Source organism: Cornus florida, unplaced genomic scaffold (genome assembly GCF_030987335.1).
Source record: "Cornus florida cultivar Cherokee Brave unplaced genomic scaffold, ASM3098733v1 CherokeeBrave_3.0.0_Hap2_Chr01, whole genome shotgun sequence".
Taxonomy (NCBI): Eukaryota; Viridiplantae; Streptophyta; class Magnoliopsida; order Cornales; family Cornaceae; genus Cornus; species Cornus florida.
Window position 1 is genome coordinate 92,138,729 of NW_026775571.1, and position 19,676 is coordinate 92,158,404.

The window sequence follows — 19,676 nt, forward strand, 5'->3', positions numbered from 1 at the left end:
AAATTTTAAAACAATGCCAGGAAAAAATTGTGAGTCGTACGCAGAAGAAAATACTTAGAAAGTTTTGTTTGTTTTAAAACAGATCTGTGTCATTACCAACTTTACTTATTTTAGCAATTAAATAAATTAATCACATGCAAATAAAATAAAGCAAAGTATAAAGTTAGAGATGACACCAGGATTTTAGCGAGGAAACCCAGTTGATAAAATATATCAATTGTTATGGGAAAAACCTCGTGACTGTGCAGTCCAAAGTAAACCAATCTACTATACTTGAAACAAAGTATACCGAACTTTAACTCTGGCTCACACCCTATCATTCTACCAAATACCAACAGCTGACAATCCTCTGGCTTTGCGATTCCCTGTCCAACAGTAACTTGACCTCAGGCTTGTGCTTGATATTTGTAAAAAAGTAGCAGGTAGATTAGACAACACTCTTGAATGCTCCAACCCTTTCAAAGTGTGATTACTTTTGCTTCTATTCTTCAATCGTCTGAATGATGTAGAAGAAGATCTACTTTTGTCTGATTGTTGTAGATGTAACTATATGATCACGATCAGGATTTGAACACTACAACTCTAATCTCACTATGTCTTTATGTGTATGTGTTCTAAAAAGATGACAAAAATCAACTCTGATATTCTGCTAAAATAATCTTCCTAAGTCTTTTAAAAATAATGAATCTATATAACAAAAGCCGTGAATAAACCAATGTATATGACATGGTTCATATAGAGGTTTGCAAAGTCCTATTCCTTTAGAAAATAAAGAAAATTCGTACATAGGACTTAGAAGGAAAGTTAGATTGAAAATGTATAAAGAAGAATAAGGAAACTGGACTTCTTTTGTAATCAGGACATGTGGAACCGATTCCCAATCTTGGTATCGGTTCCCACTTGATAGAAAGTTGTTTCTAGAGTATTAGCTTCTGGAATCGGTTCCTAAATCTTGGTATCGGTTCCCACTTGACAGAATCCAATATAAACTTTGAAATTCTGTATTTTTGGAACTCTATAAATATACCATGTATATCAATGTGTCCTAATTAAGTGGGAAACGACGTTGTTATTTCCTTTTTGATGATCAATAGTACTTTCCTCTTCTGAACAAACTTCCAATTCCGTAGTCGATGTCAAGTCAGATATGTTAACTGAAATTACAACTCGACTAGGACTTGTTTTGTTACCGAAATATGCCAATTTACAAAAATATATGTCACAATCTCCCCCTTTGGCAATTTCGTGACAAAACCTTAAAAACAATTCATAATCTACCCAAAACAGAAAAATAAATTACAAACATTTAAGGAACCACGGAAATATTTTATTTCTATTCACTTCACCTTTTGGACAAACTTTTATCTGAATTCCTACATATAGTTCAAGCAAAACTACCAGTGAAAGTTTAATAAAATAAGTTTAAAACTCCCCCTGAATAAATTATCCAAAAAATTATATTTTTCTCCCCCTTAATGTAACCTTGTTATCTCCCCCTTTTTGGAACAAAATTGACAAAGTAATAGCAAAATAACCAGAGAGAAATAAAACTAAAACTGAGAAAACATAAATCAGTTTAATACTTGTCAAAGACCAAAATAAAATATCCAAAAATATCAAGTTATGACAATGTAAAAACTGATAAAAAAAATGATGCATGAATGATATGAATATAAAATCAAGCATCAGGATCATCTCTAGCGCATGGAATGGTAGATGTTGGAATATCCTCATCACCACCATCAGTGTCACTCCTACTGTCATCATCCTCTGCATCATTATCTGACTCGTCATCCTCATCTCTATTATCCTCAGCCACAAGTGACGGATTTGGAGGGGTTGGTCTATATACATCCTCAAAAGTACCACCCGTCCTCTGCTCCTTAAGCAACCTAACATCCTCTTGAAAATCAAGAACAGCATTCATCAGGGCTTTTTGATTCTGAAGAATCAATGAATAGAGCAAATTGGCATCCAGAGTGTTAAACGTCTGCTTAGTTGGGAAAAGCGTACTAACCTCAAGAAGAGATGATGAAGATGCAGCTGCACCCGTGCTAGCTTTCCTAGAGGAAGCTCTTGCAGATTTGGCCTTGTTAAAAGCCCTCACATCCATCTCAGCCATGATCTCTATATGATGAGCACGTAGTGGAAGTGGAATCTCAAAATGCCGATATAATGCCATAATAATCATAGGGAATGGAGATGATTTCTTCTTGGTATTATTCTTGTAGTGCGCCACCATCAGTCCATAGATAGAAGAATCAAGATGAATCATAGCATCAATGGATAAGAGATAAAGTACCTCGGCACGATCTACAGAAAAAACATCATTCTTCCCGAAGTAGCCAAGGTTGGAAATCGCAAACAAATTGAGAAAAGCTGCCTCATCTATAAGATAGCGATTTGGAATGTAGTCGGAAAACCTTAGTGAATCCGGAATACACAATTCATTACAAATATCTTCCCACTTGAGCCCGGAGTGATCAAGTGGAAGACGATATCCTGTGATAGAAAAATTCTTGAGAATACCAAGAACTTTGCCTATCGCATCTGTATGAATAACATAATCCTTCTCGAATAATGAAACCTCAAAATATCCAGAATCATGAACCTTGCGGATATTCGAGTAGAAATAGTGAAAGAGATCGGGACTGTAGGAATTCGCCATAGTGGTAAAGAATAACCACTTATGCTTCTCAATATAATCAACTAATTTCTTTCCCGGACTATCTCTTAACTTCTTCAAGTTCACATTTCGTTCCAACTTTATCGGACCGTTCTTATACACTTTATTGTATACTTGCCAAGTATGGTCGTTGTAGAAGTGTTCTGAAGTAAACTGAACCTTCACAATGTCAAAAACTGATGGATACCCAGATGGTATCTCAGTGGTAGGAAAGCTAGGCGAAGACGGTTCATCCCTTGGAACATTTGAACCCTCTTGCGGTTCCCGAATAGAAAGCGTTGTTCGGGCTTTCTTTATAGGTGGAGGTGATGCAATACCTTTCCCTTTGGCTTTTTGAGACAGTTTTGGAGGCATCTTATGTTCGAAAATTTTTGGTTTGAAGCCCCGACCTTCACTTGGTAATTTTGTCGAACACCTGGAATGCGCTTCACAATTTGTTCTTGGACAAGCTTGATTTGATTACTCAAAACCCCCAAACAATCAACACATCAAATATAATATCAATCTCAATGTCCTCAATGTTAAATTTCCAAGAGTCATCTGTAACGACCCTAAGTGATGCCAAAATTTAAAAAAAAAAAAAAAATTTGGCTTAACCTCCCCTGAAAATGGGCCTTCAACAACATGTCTCAATACACAAAACACATAATATCATCTAGCATCTCATTCATCCGTTCATTATACCTCAACATAGTTCCTCTTATGGCGGAACATCCACACACCAATTAATCTAAATTATCATAATTACAGTCCCAAAATACATGGTTAAGATTTAAAGTCTCTGTCTTACAACGTTACATGATACAATTGCATGGAAACATATACCATAATTCCATTAGTTTCATTTACATCAAACAAAAGATAAGTTCGTTCTTAAGTTACAAGGCCATGAATACTAACTTAGTTACATTTCCACAACTACGAATATACATAGAACGGTCAAAATACAAAATAGTAAACAACCTTCTAACAACTTTCAAGCTTGAGGTGGATTGTCGTCCACCAGTTCATTTTTAAGACCTGAAAAAAATAATATAAATAGTAGGATGAGCATAAAGCTCAGCAGGTGACACTTAAGACACACATCTTGTGTCCTTGTGAATCCAAACAAAGCATAGGCCAATGGGAAATGGGGATCATACAATGTCGGGAAATAATACAGCATAACGATTCAATCTCAAGTATATCCAATACAATGGTATAAGATGCAATGCATGCTAGTGTCGCTCCCCATTTTCATAATCCAAAACATCGTGTCCAAACTGTTAATACAGCCCGCCCTTTGGTAGCCCCGCCGCGACACGAGAGGAGGATTGGCTAGTGTCCCTGACCCTTGGTAACCTCGCGGCGTCATTATGGGGCCCAGCTAGCTCAACCACGCTAGGGCGACTCCCTAGTCCCCTCTAGGCTATATTAACCTCCGGCCCATTGGTAACCCCGCAGCGACCGGGTTTCACATAAAACCATTTCATCAAAAACACTTCCCTGAAATTCCCCATATTTATTTCAAGAACAATTTCTCTCATTTCATGCAAACCAATGGTATGTGCATGTATATATGTTCCATACATTCAATGCCATGGCATTTAAAATTCTACACCATAAAATTAAACATTCAACATGTTCAACATCTCCCAAGTAATTATTAACACATTAAGATACAACAAAATACATTTAAGCATGCTTTAGACATAAAACAACTCACATTCATACACATGAATTTCTCTAGACAACATTCATTTAAAATAATCATTAATACAATTAACTTCTAATTAAGCATGCTTGGCACAACAAAAGAGTATACTCACAATGGAACAAGAAAGTAGTGGATTAAGGTGTCCCTACCTCAAAAGTGAGCCAAAACCCTTAAAATGGGTCTTTAAATTCGAAGTCCCTAGGAAGACCAAATCTGAAATTGCTTACACTAGCGCGTAGAGCTCGTTGTGGGCTTCGTTTTGCCTCAAACGGCTCTCAAATATACCAAGGATTAAGGAAGAAATCAAGAGTGGAAGTTATAAAAGAAAAAGAAAAAAAGAAATACAGAGAGGAAGAAAGGCAGCGGGGAGAGAGAAGAGGAACAGAAAAAATGGGTCTGTAATCCCATTTGGCACATGATAACATAAAATAAAGTGGGTCCCACAGCTAAATAAAAAAAATTCTTTTAACCTAAATATATATATATATAGATCAAGTCAAAAACTTTACATCATCAACAATCTTAACCAAATCCTCTAAAAATTTGCAAAACCCGAAACTCCACAAATTCTCTTCAAACTTCAATCTTAACCTTCAATCTTCAACTCTCAAGATCATGTGAATGATTCCATGTTTAACTTACAAATATAAGATGAGTATGATGCAAGATTAAACAAAATATATGAAGATATATATGTGAGCAATTTAGAGAGTGTGTGTGAATATAGAGAGAGAAAATGGGTTTTTGCAACAATACCCAACATGTCAAATAGGTTTTATGTATGCCAATACTCGCTGTCAGGAACCGGTAGCCAAAGTGGGAACCGGTTCCTACTGGGCAGTGAGTCTATACAAAGCGAGGACCACTTTGGAACTGATACCAAACGTGTGGTACTGGTAGCCAAGCTCCAGAGACTTGAGCCTTGAACTTTTTAACTGTGAATAGGTAGGAGCCATGGGGAACCGGTAGGAAAGAGACAATATGACTTTTTACACTTGAAATTTTTCTGAAAATTTTCCTTTAACTTTGTGATTCACTCACTGATCAAACCAACTGAAGAGAAAAAAAAAAAAAAAAAAAAAAAAAAAGATCTTTTTGAATTTTTATAATTTTTGAATTTTTATAATTTTTGAATTTTTGAATTTTTTTATTTTTTTATTTTTAATTTTAAAACAAAAACAAAAAATAAAAACAAATCATTGAGCAGTCAATCAAAGTCATCCAACTCCACACCTGATTCAAATTTTCCAAACAATTAGCAGAGATATCTATGAACGAAAACTTCAACTCCACAGAATAGTCAATCAATTTCAATTCTCAGGAAATAATCACCACATGAATTTTAACTTGCAAATATTAATAAAACAGTTAGAAATCAATCTAGCAAGTTCAAGTGTGTGTGTGCAATCCATCTCATCAATTTTCAATCAATCATCAATAAATCATTGTCCAAACCATATTGATCGAAAAGTATCAAGATAAAATTGTCTTTGAGAAATTTTTCTAAGTAAGGTGGCTTTCACTCTAAAGAGCAGATAGCAATTCCCCAATTCAACTTGTCTCCACCTTTTTTTTTACTCATTTAGCTCCACTTCAAAGTTTAATGAGAGCTTTCAAACACATCTCAATATGTAGCCTTTTTTTTTCTTTTTTTTTTTAAGCTGAATTTATTCATTTTTTTATTATTTTTTATCAAGCTCCTATTTTTTTTAAGACAGTAATCTTTATATCTTTTATGATCAATATACCCTAGTCAACAATTCAAAGATTTTCAATCAAATTTTTTAGATTTGGACTAGTACACAAAAGGTTATGAACTTAAGAGATTTAAATCTAAACATCCCTTAATCAATACAAATGAACTTTCATTGTATAGAATACAAACCAAGAATTTATTTTTAATCAAAAATCATGTGTCTAAGTTTGCATTCAAAGATAGATCATAAATTTAATAGAAGAATTTTCTCAAATATATCATGAAGACTATGATTAGAAACTCAAAACCCTAACCAAACCCTAACAAGTGATCCAATGGCAACAAAATTTTACTTTTAAACACAAGCCATGATCACTAAATTTCATAGGACTCAGTTTGAAAGTGAAGTCCTTTTGGAAACATGTTCCATGGACTCAACAGGCACATAATTAATCAAATCAAACTTTTTGATCCAAACTGTTCTCACTCTCATTTCTTGAAATTCTTTTTCTTTCTTTACCCCTTTCTTAGGCAAATTTTCAGCTTTAGAAATCTAAGGTGACACATCATTCTTTTTCTTCCTAGAATGCAGCTTTTTCTTAGTATGAGAATTTTTAGAATGATTTTCAACAAAAGTCTTTCTTTTTCTTATGAAGACATGAGTTATACTTATGTCTATTTTTTCCACAAAAAGTGCAATACAACAATTTAGGCACATAAGACATATCAGAATGTGATGCATCAGGTAAACATGGTTTAGGCATAATTGTAGGTTTAACAAAAGTTATTTTACCTTGATTACTAGCAGAATCTTTAGCAAATCCTAACCCTATTTTATCATTCACATCCTCACCCATGTTGATTATCTTATTTAAACTATTTTGACTCATATTAAACCCTTTCAGTTTATCTTTTTCAGATTTCAATTCAATTTCAAGATAATCATTTTTCAAAGCAAGACATTCCTTTAATGAGTTAGCAATACTTACCTTTTCCTCAAGAATGATGATCTTCTTCTCAAGCTCGGTGATGACAAAATCGCTCCCAAAAGCTTTTCTTTTCCCTTCATTAATTTGTTTCTTTAGATCTTCATTCTCTCATTTTGCTTGGATAAGCTCCTTTGCTAACTTATTGATTATCTGTTTGAATTCAATGGTTTCTTTGACTATCTTCTTTAACTTTTCATCGTCTTTTTCAGCCTCTTGTACCTGTTCATTATGAAACTCGTTGTCTTCGTTATTTAAAATATCAAAGTCAGACAAAGACATGACATGAGGACCTCTATCAAGAAAAGCGACATAAGAAAAATCATTAGTATCATTCAGAGGAGAATCACTATCACACAAAATAAAATTTTCAGACATATAAACTTTCATTGCTTTTCTTTTATTCCTATCCTTTTGTTCTTTCCTAGAACTAAGACAAACATTGGATGCATGACCTTTGCCACCACAATTCTAGCAAATGAATTCAGTTTATTTTGATTCTTCTGCTTTCTTTTCATTAAACCTAAACTTTAATGTTTTGTCAAAAATTTTAGGATTAGCTATGTTCTTATTCCTACTCCTCTGTTGCCTTTGCAAAATCTGACTGTATTGCCTTGACAAGAATGTAAGATCATCATCAGAGTTGTCATCCACAGAATTCTCAACCTGTGTAGATTTTAAAGCAAAATTTTTCTCCTTTTGATCTAAATCAAAATTTTGCATCTCAAAAGTTTTCAATGAACCTACCATCTCATCTACTTTACTGGTAAACAAATCCCAATGTTCAGTGATTGTTTCAACTCTAATCTGAAATCTTTTAGGTAAAGACCTTAAGATTTTCTCACAGATTTTCTTATCACTAACTTTTTTACCTAAGTGATGTGGTTCAAAAATTATTTCAAGAAGACTAGAATAGAAATCAGAAAAAGTTTCATCTTCTTTCATCACAATATTCCCAAATTTATTAGAAAGTGACTGAATTTTGGACAACTTCACTTTAGAAGTTCCTTCATGAGTAACCTGCAAAATATCCTAAGCTTCTTTAGCAGTTTTATAATCAGAAATTCTATCATATTCAGATGGAATAATAAAATTAATAATTGAATATAAAGCTTTGCCATTAACATCATTACGCTCAGTTTCAATAGCAATAAAAGCAAAAGTATCTTTTAACTCTTTGACTATTTTACCATCCACAGTTATATCTACTGTAGGAGGTTTATAGCCAAATTCAACAATTGCCCAAGTTTTACCACCAGAATTTTGCAAATAGGCTCTCATCTTTGATTTCCAAAAATGTAATTATCTCCTTCAAATAAAGGACCACGTTGACATGATTTTGAAAACAATTTTTGAACACCAAAAAAAACTTTCCAGCAAGGATCAATTTAATGTGTAGAGATTTGCTCTGATACCAAATTGTGAGTCGTACGCAGCGGAAAATACTTTAAAAGTTTTGTTTGTTTTAAAACAGATATGTGTCGTTACCAACTTTACTTATTTCAGCAATTAAACAATTAATCACGCGCAGATAAAATAAAGCAAAGTATAAAGTTCGAGATGACACCAGGATTTTAGCGAGGAAACCCCAGTTGATAAAATACATCAACTGTTTTGGGAAAAACCTCGTAGACTGTGCAGTCCAAAGTAAACCAATTCATTATGCTTGAAACAAAGTATACCGAACTTTAACTCTGGCTCACACCATATCGTTCTACCAAATACCAACTGTTGACAATCTTCTGACTTTGTGACTCCCCGTCCAACAACAACTTGACCTCAGGCTTATGCTTGATATTTGTAGAAGAGTAACAGGTAGATTAGATAACACTCCTTGAATGCTCCAACCCTTTTAAAGTGTGATTGCTTTTATTTCTGTCACTACAAGAAAAAAGGGCCTCTACGAGGGGCCAAAAACGCTATGAAAACTTATTAACGGCGCATTGTAGGCCCTTGTGTATGAGGGTTCCGTAATACTTAATTTTTTTTACGGGAAAATTTCTATCTCGTAGAAAAATAATAGATTCGCCATAGAAAACAAATTTGTCTATATATTAAATTTATTTACAACATGGATATTTTCCCGTTAATAAGTAACTTACGAGGCACCGACGCATGTCGTAAAAAATTTTTCTACGGCGAATTGTAATTACCCATAAATAATCTCAGGAGGCAACAATACTTGTCGTAGAAAAGTTTTCTACGGCGAATTTTAACTACCCGTAAATAATCTCATGAGGCACTAACGCATGCCATAGAAAAGTTTTCTACGGCGAATTTTAACTGCCCGTAAATAATATAAACCATTCTCACGAAGTGCCATGTATGCCGTAGAAAAGTTATTTACGAGGATTTTCACTAATATACGGCCTTTTATTTACGAGGTTTCAAGCTCCCCGTAAATAAAATATATACATATATATATATATATTTAAATAAAGCATCCTTAATTAATGCCAGTTAATCAATCATCCACAACCTGTAATTCAGGTCACTTTCAGCTATAATGCAATTCAAAAAAACATATCCTATTAAACATATCAAAAAAGTTAAAATATTTTTACAATTCATCATTTATCAATGTGCCAAAACAATTCAACATTTATCAATGTTCCAAAACATGAAGTAAATCCATTTTGTCAAGAAAATCATCAATTTCCTAACACTACTGTTGAAAAATTGATAAACCTTCTAGCACTTAAGTTTCAGTCTGCACTTGTCAAAAAACCACCTCACTATACAAAATCCAAGGAAGTAGCTGCATCACACAAGTCTCAAATTCAGAATGCTAATAAAAAAAAAAAGGAAAGAACAAGATTATCATTTATGAATCAAACACAAACATTTTGCTAAGAATTTCCTCCTCGGATCTGCCAAAAATATTTCAAGCAGATAATTTTCTTTAATTGAATACTAGATTTTTGCAAGGATGTATGAGAACAAACAATATCATAATCTCTTTATAATAATGAAATAAAGAGAATACATATTCTAGCCCAATCGAACCAAAAATTTAGGATTATATTACACTCAGTGATCAGGTATCCATGTTATATTTGAATCACCTGACTAATTACACTCAGTGTACAAGTTTTGTGTATTAATAATATATTATTTGTTTTTTTTTACTATAAATTACCCACAAGACAAATAATCAAGCTTCACCTAACTAGGTTGCTAATGGTCTATGTAGTCTAAAAACACTAACCACATGCAAAAAAAAACCCTCAAAAAATCAAGTGCAGTAGATTGTGTTGATTTGCTCTTAGCTGCAAATCCTGCCATGACTGGATTGTGTTTTCAACAGAGAATCACATAACAGAACAGTCCGAAAATAAGCATATGATCCATTGATTTTGACAAAAACTTGTCCCTCCATGAAACTATCACTTTCTATTAAACATATACTAATTAGATAATATAATTTTTTTAACAAGACAGTCTTAAAGGAATCTTGAAGACCTTTCTCTCCCATACTTTATTCCTTTAATTTATACATTAATCCCTTGTCTTTGTAATGTACTTCCAGTAACATTTTTAGTATTTTCTTAAGGGTTAGCCCTCTTTGAAGGCTAGGGAACAAAACACTGACGTGTGGAGATTGGTTGTATTTATTAAATAAAATCACATTTAACTCTTTCATTAACAACACATACATTAATTGTCAGAAAATGCCCCTATATCCTGCTGTTAAATACCAAACCTAAGGGCAATGAATCCAATATAAGAGAGTCATGCATGCCAACAATGTATGGTGGAAGAAAATTTTGCTCTAAATATCATGGGCATAGCAATTTTTTCTTGCCTTTGTTAGCTGCAATGCATTCATACTATCTGTGCTCATGCTTCTTTGTTGCTTTGTGATAGTGATTGATATGTCAGTTATTAGATCGATTCCACTGTACCCACCTATAATTGGCTTGCTGGAACTTAATACCTTCTTGGCCACTTTATTCTAGTCGTGGCATATATACTTGCTGGAATTTAAAGAAAACTGCTATGATGATGCACTAGTATGCTTTTATTAAGTTCTTGTTTGTTGGATGCAGGCAAGACTTGAGGCTGAAAAGAAGAGAGGTGAAGAAGACAAAGCAGCAGCTTTGGAAGCTGAAAAGGGAGGAGCAAAAGAAGCTGCAGAAAAGGTTGCTACTGAAAATTCTATATGTATTCTATCTGACATTCCTAATTTCACCCGGCAATGCTCCTCTAACTATTTCCTTTCTGAAATATATCTTACTTTTTCTTGGCATCAGCATTAGAAAAATATGTGAACTTAGACTGAACAATGATCAAAATGATTTTTAACGAGGTGTTTGTTGTTGGCCTCTCTTTATTTTTATGTATTTCTTTATTTATTTTGGTTTTATTTTATTAGACAAAATATGTCTTAAGCTAGATTATGTATATGAATATTTTTTTAGAGTGCAAAAGGCAGCCAATTTACTTTCAAAAGGAAGACTTGAGGGGCTAATTTGGTTAGATTTTTAGCTTAGGAAGGATCATTCATTTTCATTTAAATTTTCAGAGCCATTAAAATATACCATTAATTTAGTTTGGGTAGTATTTAATTCTTGTAATGTTAAGGACATATCACATCTAAATTTTCTTAATTACTGTTGCTTTTTTGGCTTGAGTGACCACCTCTTAGGGTTCAAGCATGGGCAGGGTTGTGTGTGAGTGTGTGTAAATTTACCTATAAAAAAAATTTACTAATCAATCAATTAAGAAGTACAAAGTCAACATCCATCAATTGACTAAGAAGTACAAAGTCAACATCCATCAATTGACTAAGAAGTACAAAGTCACCATCCAAAATCGACAATGTCAAACCATCTCTCAATTAATGTTTCCTCAAATCATAATTAAGACTAAAACATTAGTGATAATTTTAATATTTCTAATTAAGAAGAGATTTGGGATTTTAATTTATCAAATCATAACAATGAGTTGTCTACATTTGTTACTGTCAAAACATCACTTTCTTGCACCAATTGAACCCCTTTTTTAAAAATAAAATAAAAATGTGTATACGAGAATGGTTTTCACCAAGTAAAAAAGGGTAGGTAATAGAACATGTTTGGCACATGGTAAAGGCCAGCTCTTGTTTCTCCAAGTACACCAATTGGGGCTGCTTTCCTTTTTGATAGATGTTGATGTAACAAATTCCTAATTTTGCATTGATTTAGCCCATCAAACCAGAGAAAAAAAAAAACATAATATATATATATATATATACACACACACACACAGTCACACACATATAAGATGGTACTTTCAGAATTGTCACATTATTGAATTTGTATTTACAGAAGGTAGCATATCGTGAGTTCAATATAATTTTTGAACTCCATTCCCACATTAACTAGATACAAGCTAGTGAATAGTTCTTTGTAATCAAAATCTATAATCAACTAAAAGTTCATATAGACAATGAGGTTGCAGATGAGTTGCTTATTCTAAAATAAACACTGATCATAAATGTAAACCAAACTTGAAATGCGATGAATGAAAACCAAACTCTATCCACAACAATTTCCCGACCTCCATTTATACTCAATAATAATAATAATAAATGGTAACTTAAGGCACGTGACCCCCTATACATCGCAAAATTGGTCACTTAAAGGCACGTGACCCCCTCGAGCATGAGTAAAAAACATTAAAAATGTGCTATCATAAAAGAATATTATCGAACAGAAAGGCCATATAACTTACAAATTTTGATGCACTTGATAGGCATGCAATTGTAGCCGCTTTATAACATATGCCTCTTTCAAATCAAACCAACGAACTTCAGGCCTATACAAAGGCACACTGGCATCAATGACTTCAGTGATCCATACTTTGTGCTCCAGTTTTATACTCATTTGAAGCTCTACAGTTGAACATTCAAATTTTTTATAATGACAAGAACAATGTCTAAACTTTTATAAGTAAGGATATTTAAGTTATAATAACCTGTCACCAAGGTGCATCCATCCTTTATCCATGACTCCTCACTGATTTATTCAATCATAAGTGACTACTTCTACAAGAAGTAATCAATAACCTAAAGCAAGATGTAAAGTTATATCTATAAGAAACCCAATAAAATATTTGTTCATCCATCTACATTGTAACAAAATTCAATTCAAAACACTTGATTTTGAGCTCACAAGCAATATATAATCAAGGATCATGCAACATCTCACATGTATGTATCAGAAATTTTTTTTATCTAGATAATGAAAATTTATAATGTTTTTTTAACAATATATGTATCAGAATCCTATATCAATGTCAGAATTTAAAAAATAAGGAGAATGACAAACACTTATACGCTAGCCTAAGAGAAAAATGAAATGGTTTAGATAAATGATTGTTATTAACAAAGGAAGAATAGTAAGAATAGTAACTTAGTAGAAAGCATCTGATGAGTTACTTTCTTAAAATTCATCAACATATAATGGGTTAGCTACATAACTTGTATGTTAACACCATATTAATATACTTTAATAGGATGTTTATTTCCATTAGGCCAAATTGCATTAAACCACTCAACAACCATCACTTTGTGGCAAAATACTCTTTGAACTACATCAACTCTACCAAAAAAGTTTAAAAAAAACACACCACTAAACTGAGAAAAAAATCAAATGAAAGATGGTACTGAATACACTTGCTCCAACCTAATACTGCACTTGTTTGTTAGTTTCTGTAGATCTTTGGCAGACAGTGAGTTCTTACCACACAAAAAATTAGCACAACCCCTAAAAAGTCTTTTTTTTTTTTTTTTTTTTTTTGGGTAGAGAATAAGAGTAGATGTTGTATGCACTACTGCTGGATAGAGCTTCAGCAGCAACAGCAACACCAGTTACCTGGCTCACCATTGGTGGAAACTCCAAACCATCTTCTTGTGCTCCACCATCACCTTAAAAATAGTAGTCTAAAAGGCCAACTGAATGAGCCAAAGTTCCAGTGCCCTCCAATTTTGAAAGTGTAATGATATAATATATATAAATTAGTCTTAAAATAAGCAGAAATTGCTCTTTAAAATGAGTAGTTGCAGCTCATTAAAACTGGGCAGAAAAGGCTCTTTAGAATGAGCAGTTACTGCTCATTGAACCTGATGAAGTATTTTTCTAGGATAAGTCAAGTTATTTCTCATTTAGGCCAAATCATAATTCTTCCACAGTTTATATTATAGGTACAAAATTTGTCTTAAAAAAGAAGAAGACGACGAAGAAGAATTAATTAACTTCATCTTGGTTGACTCATTTGTTATGCAATGTTTGGACTTGTAGGAGTAATTGATTTGAGGTTTTCCGTTATCAATCTTGTTCTAATTTCAAACACTTATATTTAGGCTTCACTCAACTTCAAATTAGGCATAAATAGAAATTTGATGTGATAGTTAGATATTTGGTTAAAAAACAAGGTGATAGTTCAAGTTCTCATATGAAAAAATGAGTGTACTGCTTAATTTGTAAAACTATAATAGAAAATATTAAAATTGTGCTTTTAATAGGTTTTATTGACCAAAGATTCGCACAAACCCTTTGTTTTTTTTTTTTTTTTTTTTTTGCTCTATGATTTCCAAGCACCAAGAATTTAGTTACCAAGTAGTAATGAAGCTTTAAAACATTCAATCATGTCAATGATTAAAAACAAAAGAATAAGATCAGAGGAATTGAAGGAAAAAGAGAGAGAATGTTTAGCTTTCATGTTAATTGACTAGTATAGCTAGCAAGGAAAATCCAACTAAGCTATTGATGAAATTAGAACTGAAATTAATATATGGCTGAAATAATATTAAGCTACAGATGAAAATGGTAATAAAATAATATATATAATTGGGTCTTACCATCACCCTTTAGAGTACTCTATTGTTATGACCTAGGAAAACAAACTTCCTATGCAAATTTGATATGGCTAAATATCTAAAATTTTGAGCTTTACACCGTGAACTATACAATGCAAACATCATTGTCCCACGAGATGACCTTCATATCTTTTGTTTCTTCATTGCTTAAATACATGATAGTTGACATTGCCATGCCAAAACTATTCACCATTGTACCCAATTATATAATTTAGATAAATTAAAGAACAAAAAAAAGAAGTGAACAGATACAAACCCCTCGTAGCATATTCATATCAAAGCCACCATGGATGCATATATATAGATAAATTAAAACTTACACGTACGCAATTGAAGCATCCTCCCTAGCCCCGTCAGGGTATTGGGATAAAACATGGTGTAACGATCCACAATATTTATCAGCATTGGTATCAGAATATATAGCTTACACACTGGCAACAAAGCAAACCAAGCAATAGTCAGTTGTAAACCGTTAATTGCTGCACAAATACTTTTATAATGGATATTTACAAAGAAAACCTTATTTGTTATAAAAGTGTAAAGAAAATATAGATAAATGAGAGAGGATTTCAAAGAAAGATGAGCGAGTTTCTTTTCATTCATTCATCTATAAACTTGATGCACTACACGTTTATATATATAGACCTCCAGCGTCATGGTAATGATGGCTTCTTTGAAAAAGAAAACAAACATATGACTTTTCCTCCACAAAGATTACTTCAGTGTAATTTTGGTGCCTGCAATCTCCTAACATGTACAATTCCATTCACACACATAGCCATTGTATGCATATAATTTTCAATTTTCAAACATAAGTAGAAATTTTAAAACAATTTAATCAATTTCTTAAATTTTCATGAATATATTACAAGAAAAAGAATATTTTGGAATTGCTCAAAATTTACTTTAATATGAATTAGAACTGAAATTCATATATTGCTGAAATTAATACATGTAAGTATATATTTATAAACATTTCTTATAAATGAGAGAGATTGTGGGTGAAACATACCAGGAGAGGAGAGAGAGAGCTGGGTTTCCTCTTCCTTCAGAAAAATGTCGTTTCCTAGAGACAGACTGTGTATTTTAGACTTTCAGTTCAATATATATACACACACATACAAATACATATGTGTGTGCGCGCGTGACTGTGTGTCAGTGTGTACAACTTATGTGTGAAAAAGAAATCAAGATGTAGTAAATTGAACAGAGATAAGTTAGGGTTGCTTACCAATCAGACAAAAAGGGTTGCTTACCAATCAGACAAAAGGCTAGAGAGGTTAGAGAAATTCAAACACAATCTTCAGATTTAGGGTTTCGTCTCTAAGCCGTGCGTTATCATTTAGGGCTTAGGGCTTGCCGCTTGCTTCGATCGATAGCCAACAGAAAGAGGCTCATGGAGAGAAACGTTAGGTTTGATTGAAAGAGGGAAAAGAAATTTCGTCCAGTATTGCTTCAAAAGAGAACTTCGATCCAGACTTGTGTGTTTTGTGTGGGTGTGCTTCGAAAGAAATTTCGCTTGGTCGCTGGTCGCCACTCCCCTCTGATTTGTCTCTCCCCTCTTCGACAGTGTTTCAGCCCAGGTAATAAGAGAAATGTGATTAGGTTTTTTATTTATCTATATATTTTTTAAAAGCGTAATTTTAATTGTGTCCAATTTGCCGGGAGGGTAAACAAATTTGAGGAAAGTTTTTTTTACTTATTCACAAGACAAAAATATGATGACTTTAAAACACCGTAAAAAAAAAATTGTAAGTGTAATTTTAATTGTGCCCAATTTGGCGGGAGAGTAAAAAATTTGGGAGAAGTCTTTTTATTTATTTACTGGACAAAAAAATATTCTTTAAATATCAAATTTTAGCACAAATATCTACGAGGACTTTAAAATGCCGTAAAAAAAAATTTATACTTATTCACGGGACGAAAAATATCCCTTAAATGTCAAATTATAACTTTTTTTTATTTTTTTTTACAAGGCAAGAAGAATTAGAAATTAGATTAGTAGGTGCAAAGAGTCAAAATCTGGTACTCCCAAAATTCACCGGAGGCACTAACCACTGGGCTATCAAATTATAACACCTTATTAGCAAGGATTATTTGTCCTGTTAAAGTAGAACAAGAATGCCCGTAAAAAAAAAATTTGAACGAGGATCTTGTTAAATCCCCGTGAAAACATGTCCTTTTATATAACAATTACAAGGATTCTCTCATAATCCCGTCAAAAATAATTTTCACGAGGCAAAATAAAGAAACCCCGTAAATAAGATGTCGTAAAAACCCACTTTTCTTGTACTGTTCTTCAATCGTCTGAATGATGTAGAAGAAGATCTGCTTTTGTCTGATCGTTGTAGATGGAACTATATAATCACGATCAGGATTTGAACACCACAACTCTAAACTAACTATGTGTTTATGTGAATGTGTTCTAAAAAGATGACAGAAAAATCAACTCTGATTTTCTGTAAAAATAATCTTCCTAAGGCTTTTAAAAATAATGAATCTATATAACAAAAGCCATGAATAAACCAATGTATATGACATGGTTTATATAGAGGTTTGCAAAGTCCTATTCCTTTAGAAAATAAAAGAAAATTCATGTATAGGACTTAGAAGGAAAGTTGGATTGAAAAGGTATAAAACAGAACAAGAAAACTGGACTTCTTTTGCAATCAGGACATGTGGAACTGGTTCCCACTTGACAGAGAGTTGTTTCTCGAGTATTAGCTTCTGGAACCGGTTTCCAAATCTTGGTACCGGTTCCCACTTGACAGAATCGAATATGAACTTGGAAATTCTATATTTTTGGAATTATGTAAATATACCATGCATATCAATGTGTCCTAAGTGGAAAACGACGTTGTTCTTTTCTTTTTGATGATCAACAATACTTTCCTCTTCTGAACAAACTTCCAATTCCGCAGTCGATGGCAAGTCGGATATGGTAACTGAAATTACAACTCGACAAGGACTTATTTAATGCCAATTTACAAAAATATATCTCACAAAAATGGCTAAAAAAATTGGATCCAAATGGAGACACATGAAGTTCAATCATCGACATATTAATCCTTTGCTTCATTGAAGTGAGGTTGTGCTTATTTTTGTTTCCCTCTAGCATGGAAAGTCTTAATTAAGCTTTCCCAGAAACACAAAGCTACTAACCCACAAACAGTTTATCGCAATTCAGGTTGGGATTTATGGAACCAAAGAACTCAGCAGTCATGTTGTACATCTTTGTTTTGGCATCACATGTATCTCCACTTCTTACACTGAACACCAACATGCATTATGGAGTGGATTTCTTCGTTGCAAACCCATCTGCAGATTCAAGTACAGAAGATAACGATGTCAAATCCACATAAAAGATTAGTGTTACTTTTATTTTTTGTTTGAAAAACCGTTCTGAACATATAATGCTAGTCATTCTGATTTGTTATACTATTATGCTAATAACTGTTGCGAAAATTTAGACAAAAGCAGAACATAAATGCAAGTAAGAACACACTATTCACGTGCTTCATCCAAAACCTAAGCAATGTCTACCATGTTGCAGGGATTTTATTAAGATAAAAAATCGCAAATAATTATAGAGAGTTCAAAATAAATACACACATATATATATATATATATATATATATATATATATATATATATATATCACTCCCAATTATACTACTATTGTATAAAATTTGGGCTACATAACAAGTGAAAAATACAATAATACACCCAAAAGGTTTGGGGGTGGAGGCAAGCCTCTGAAATCCCCTGCAAAATTTGGCAAAGACTTGCACTAATATCAAGCTCCACACTTCTTACCAATAAAAGATTAGTGTTACTTTATTTATTTATTTATTTATTTTGAAAAACGGTACAGAACATATAATGCAAAGACTTACACTAATATCAAACTCCACACTTCCTAACAATAACAAAGAGAGTCCTCAAATTATTGATAGCTAACTTACCACCAAGTGTTCTGCTTTGGGCCACGGAAATGGTGAGAAGAAGAGAGACCATGAAGATGAAGTTAAGAAACATTGCTGTTTTGTTGTTTGCCTTTGCCTTTTAAGGTTTTAGCTATTCTTCAGCAAAAGATTAATCTTTGTTGCTCTTCTGGGATATGCATGGCTTCACAAGACTACTGATCATATTTATATCTAATCCTCAAGGAAGAGTCAATCATCAGTATGAGTATCTGAGGTTATTTTAGATGCCGCCTTTTCTTGGCATTGTGATTCTCAAGTTTGTAGTCGTACTGCTAGGTAAATTGTTGTATGTTATAAAAGACATGTGGGCTCCACAAGTCTGCATTTATTTATTATTATTATTTTTTTCTCAACAAAATGGAGAAATGAGAATCATGCCCTGCACGTTAAAATATGACGTTGATTATGAATTTCACTACTATAGTGATACATTTTTATACTAGTTTGTAATAGAAGCTATATTCATCATTTAAAATTTTTAAGTCTTCGCGTGAGTGATTTAGGATGATATACTTCATATAATGAACGAGATCTTAGAAGTCTACTTCAAATTACTGAGGTTGATCATAACAACAAAACTCCTTCTTAAGTCGTCATATATATTATTGTACAAAAGGGGAATTATTCGCTATGAATGGAACAAAATTATTTGAGGAGTGTTTGTGTTCTACTAGCAACCTGTTTTCAAGGTTTGAGGAATAAGCCTGAAGTCAAGCGTATGGATGATGAGTGACAAAGCCAAAGACGTTTAGCAATTACTTCTTC

The 19,676-nt window shown here is 32.9% G+C and overlaps 1 protein-coding gene across 11 annotated transcripts; it reads right to left on the reverse strand.

Annotated features, from left to right (window-relative positions):
* Positions 1–266: 266 nt before the first annotated feature.
* LOC132306446 (uncharacterized) lies at positions 267–16,509 on the reverse strand. Of its 11 annotated transcripts, none has more exons than XM_059803839.1 (7): positions 16,182–16,509; positions 15,938–15,991; positions 15,246–15,356; positions 13,023–13,113; positions 12,780–12,939; positions 7,068–7,286; positions 267–3,706 (listed from the first exon to the last, which is right to left on the reverse strand). In XM_059803839.1, exon 7 carries the CDS (start codon positions 3,038–3,040, stop codon positions 1,679–1,681), a length of 1,362 nt encoding a protein of 453 aa, XP_059659822.1. In that variant the 5' UTR covers positions 3,041–3,706; positions 7,068–7,286; positions 12,780–12,939; positions 13,023–13,113; positions 15,246–15,356; positions 15,938–15,991; positions 16,182–16,509; the 3' UTR covers positions 267–1,678. The 11 variants fall into 11 exon arrangements, 9 of the variants coding, with proteins under 9 accessions (XP_059659822.1, XP_059659850.1, XP_059659870.1 ...); XM_059803867.1 differs by having other exon boundaries at positions 15,938–16,002; XM_059803887.1 differs by having other exon boundaries at positions 12,780–12,863; positions 15,252–15,356; positions 16,157–16,509.
* Between the last annotated feature and the right edge of the window lie 3,167 nt (positions 16,510–19,676).

Coding starts and splice junctions, on each gene's coding strand:
- LOC132306446 (XM_059803839.1), bottom strand. CDS start 3,040: ATGCCTCCAAAACTGTCTCAAAAAGCCAAAGGGAAAGGTATTGCATCA.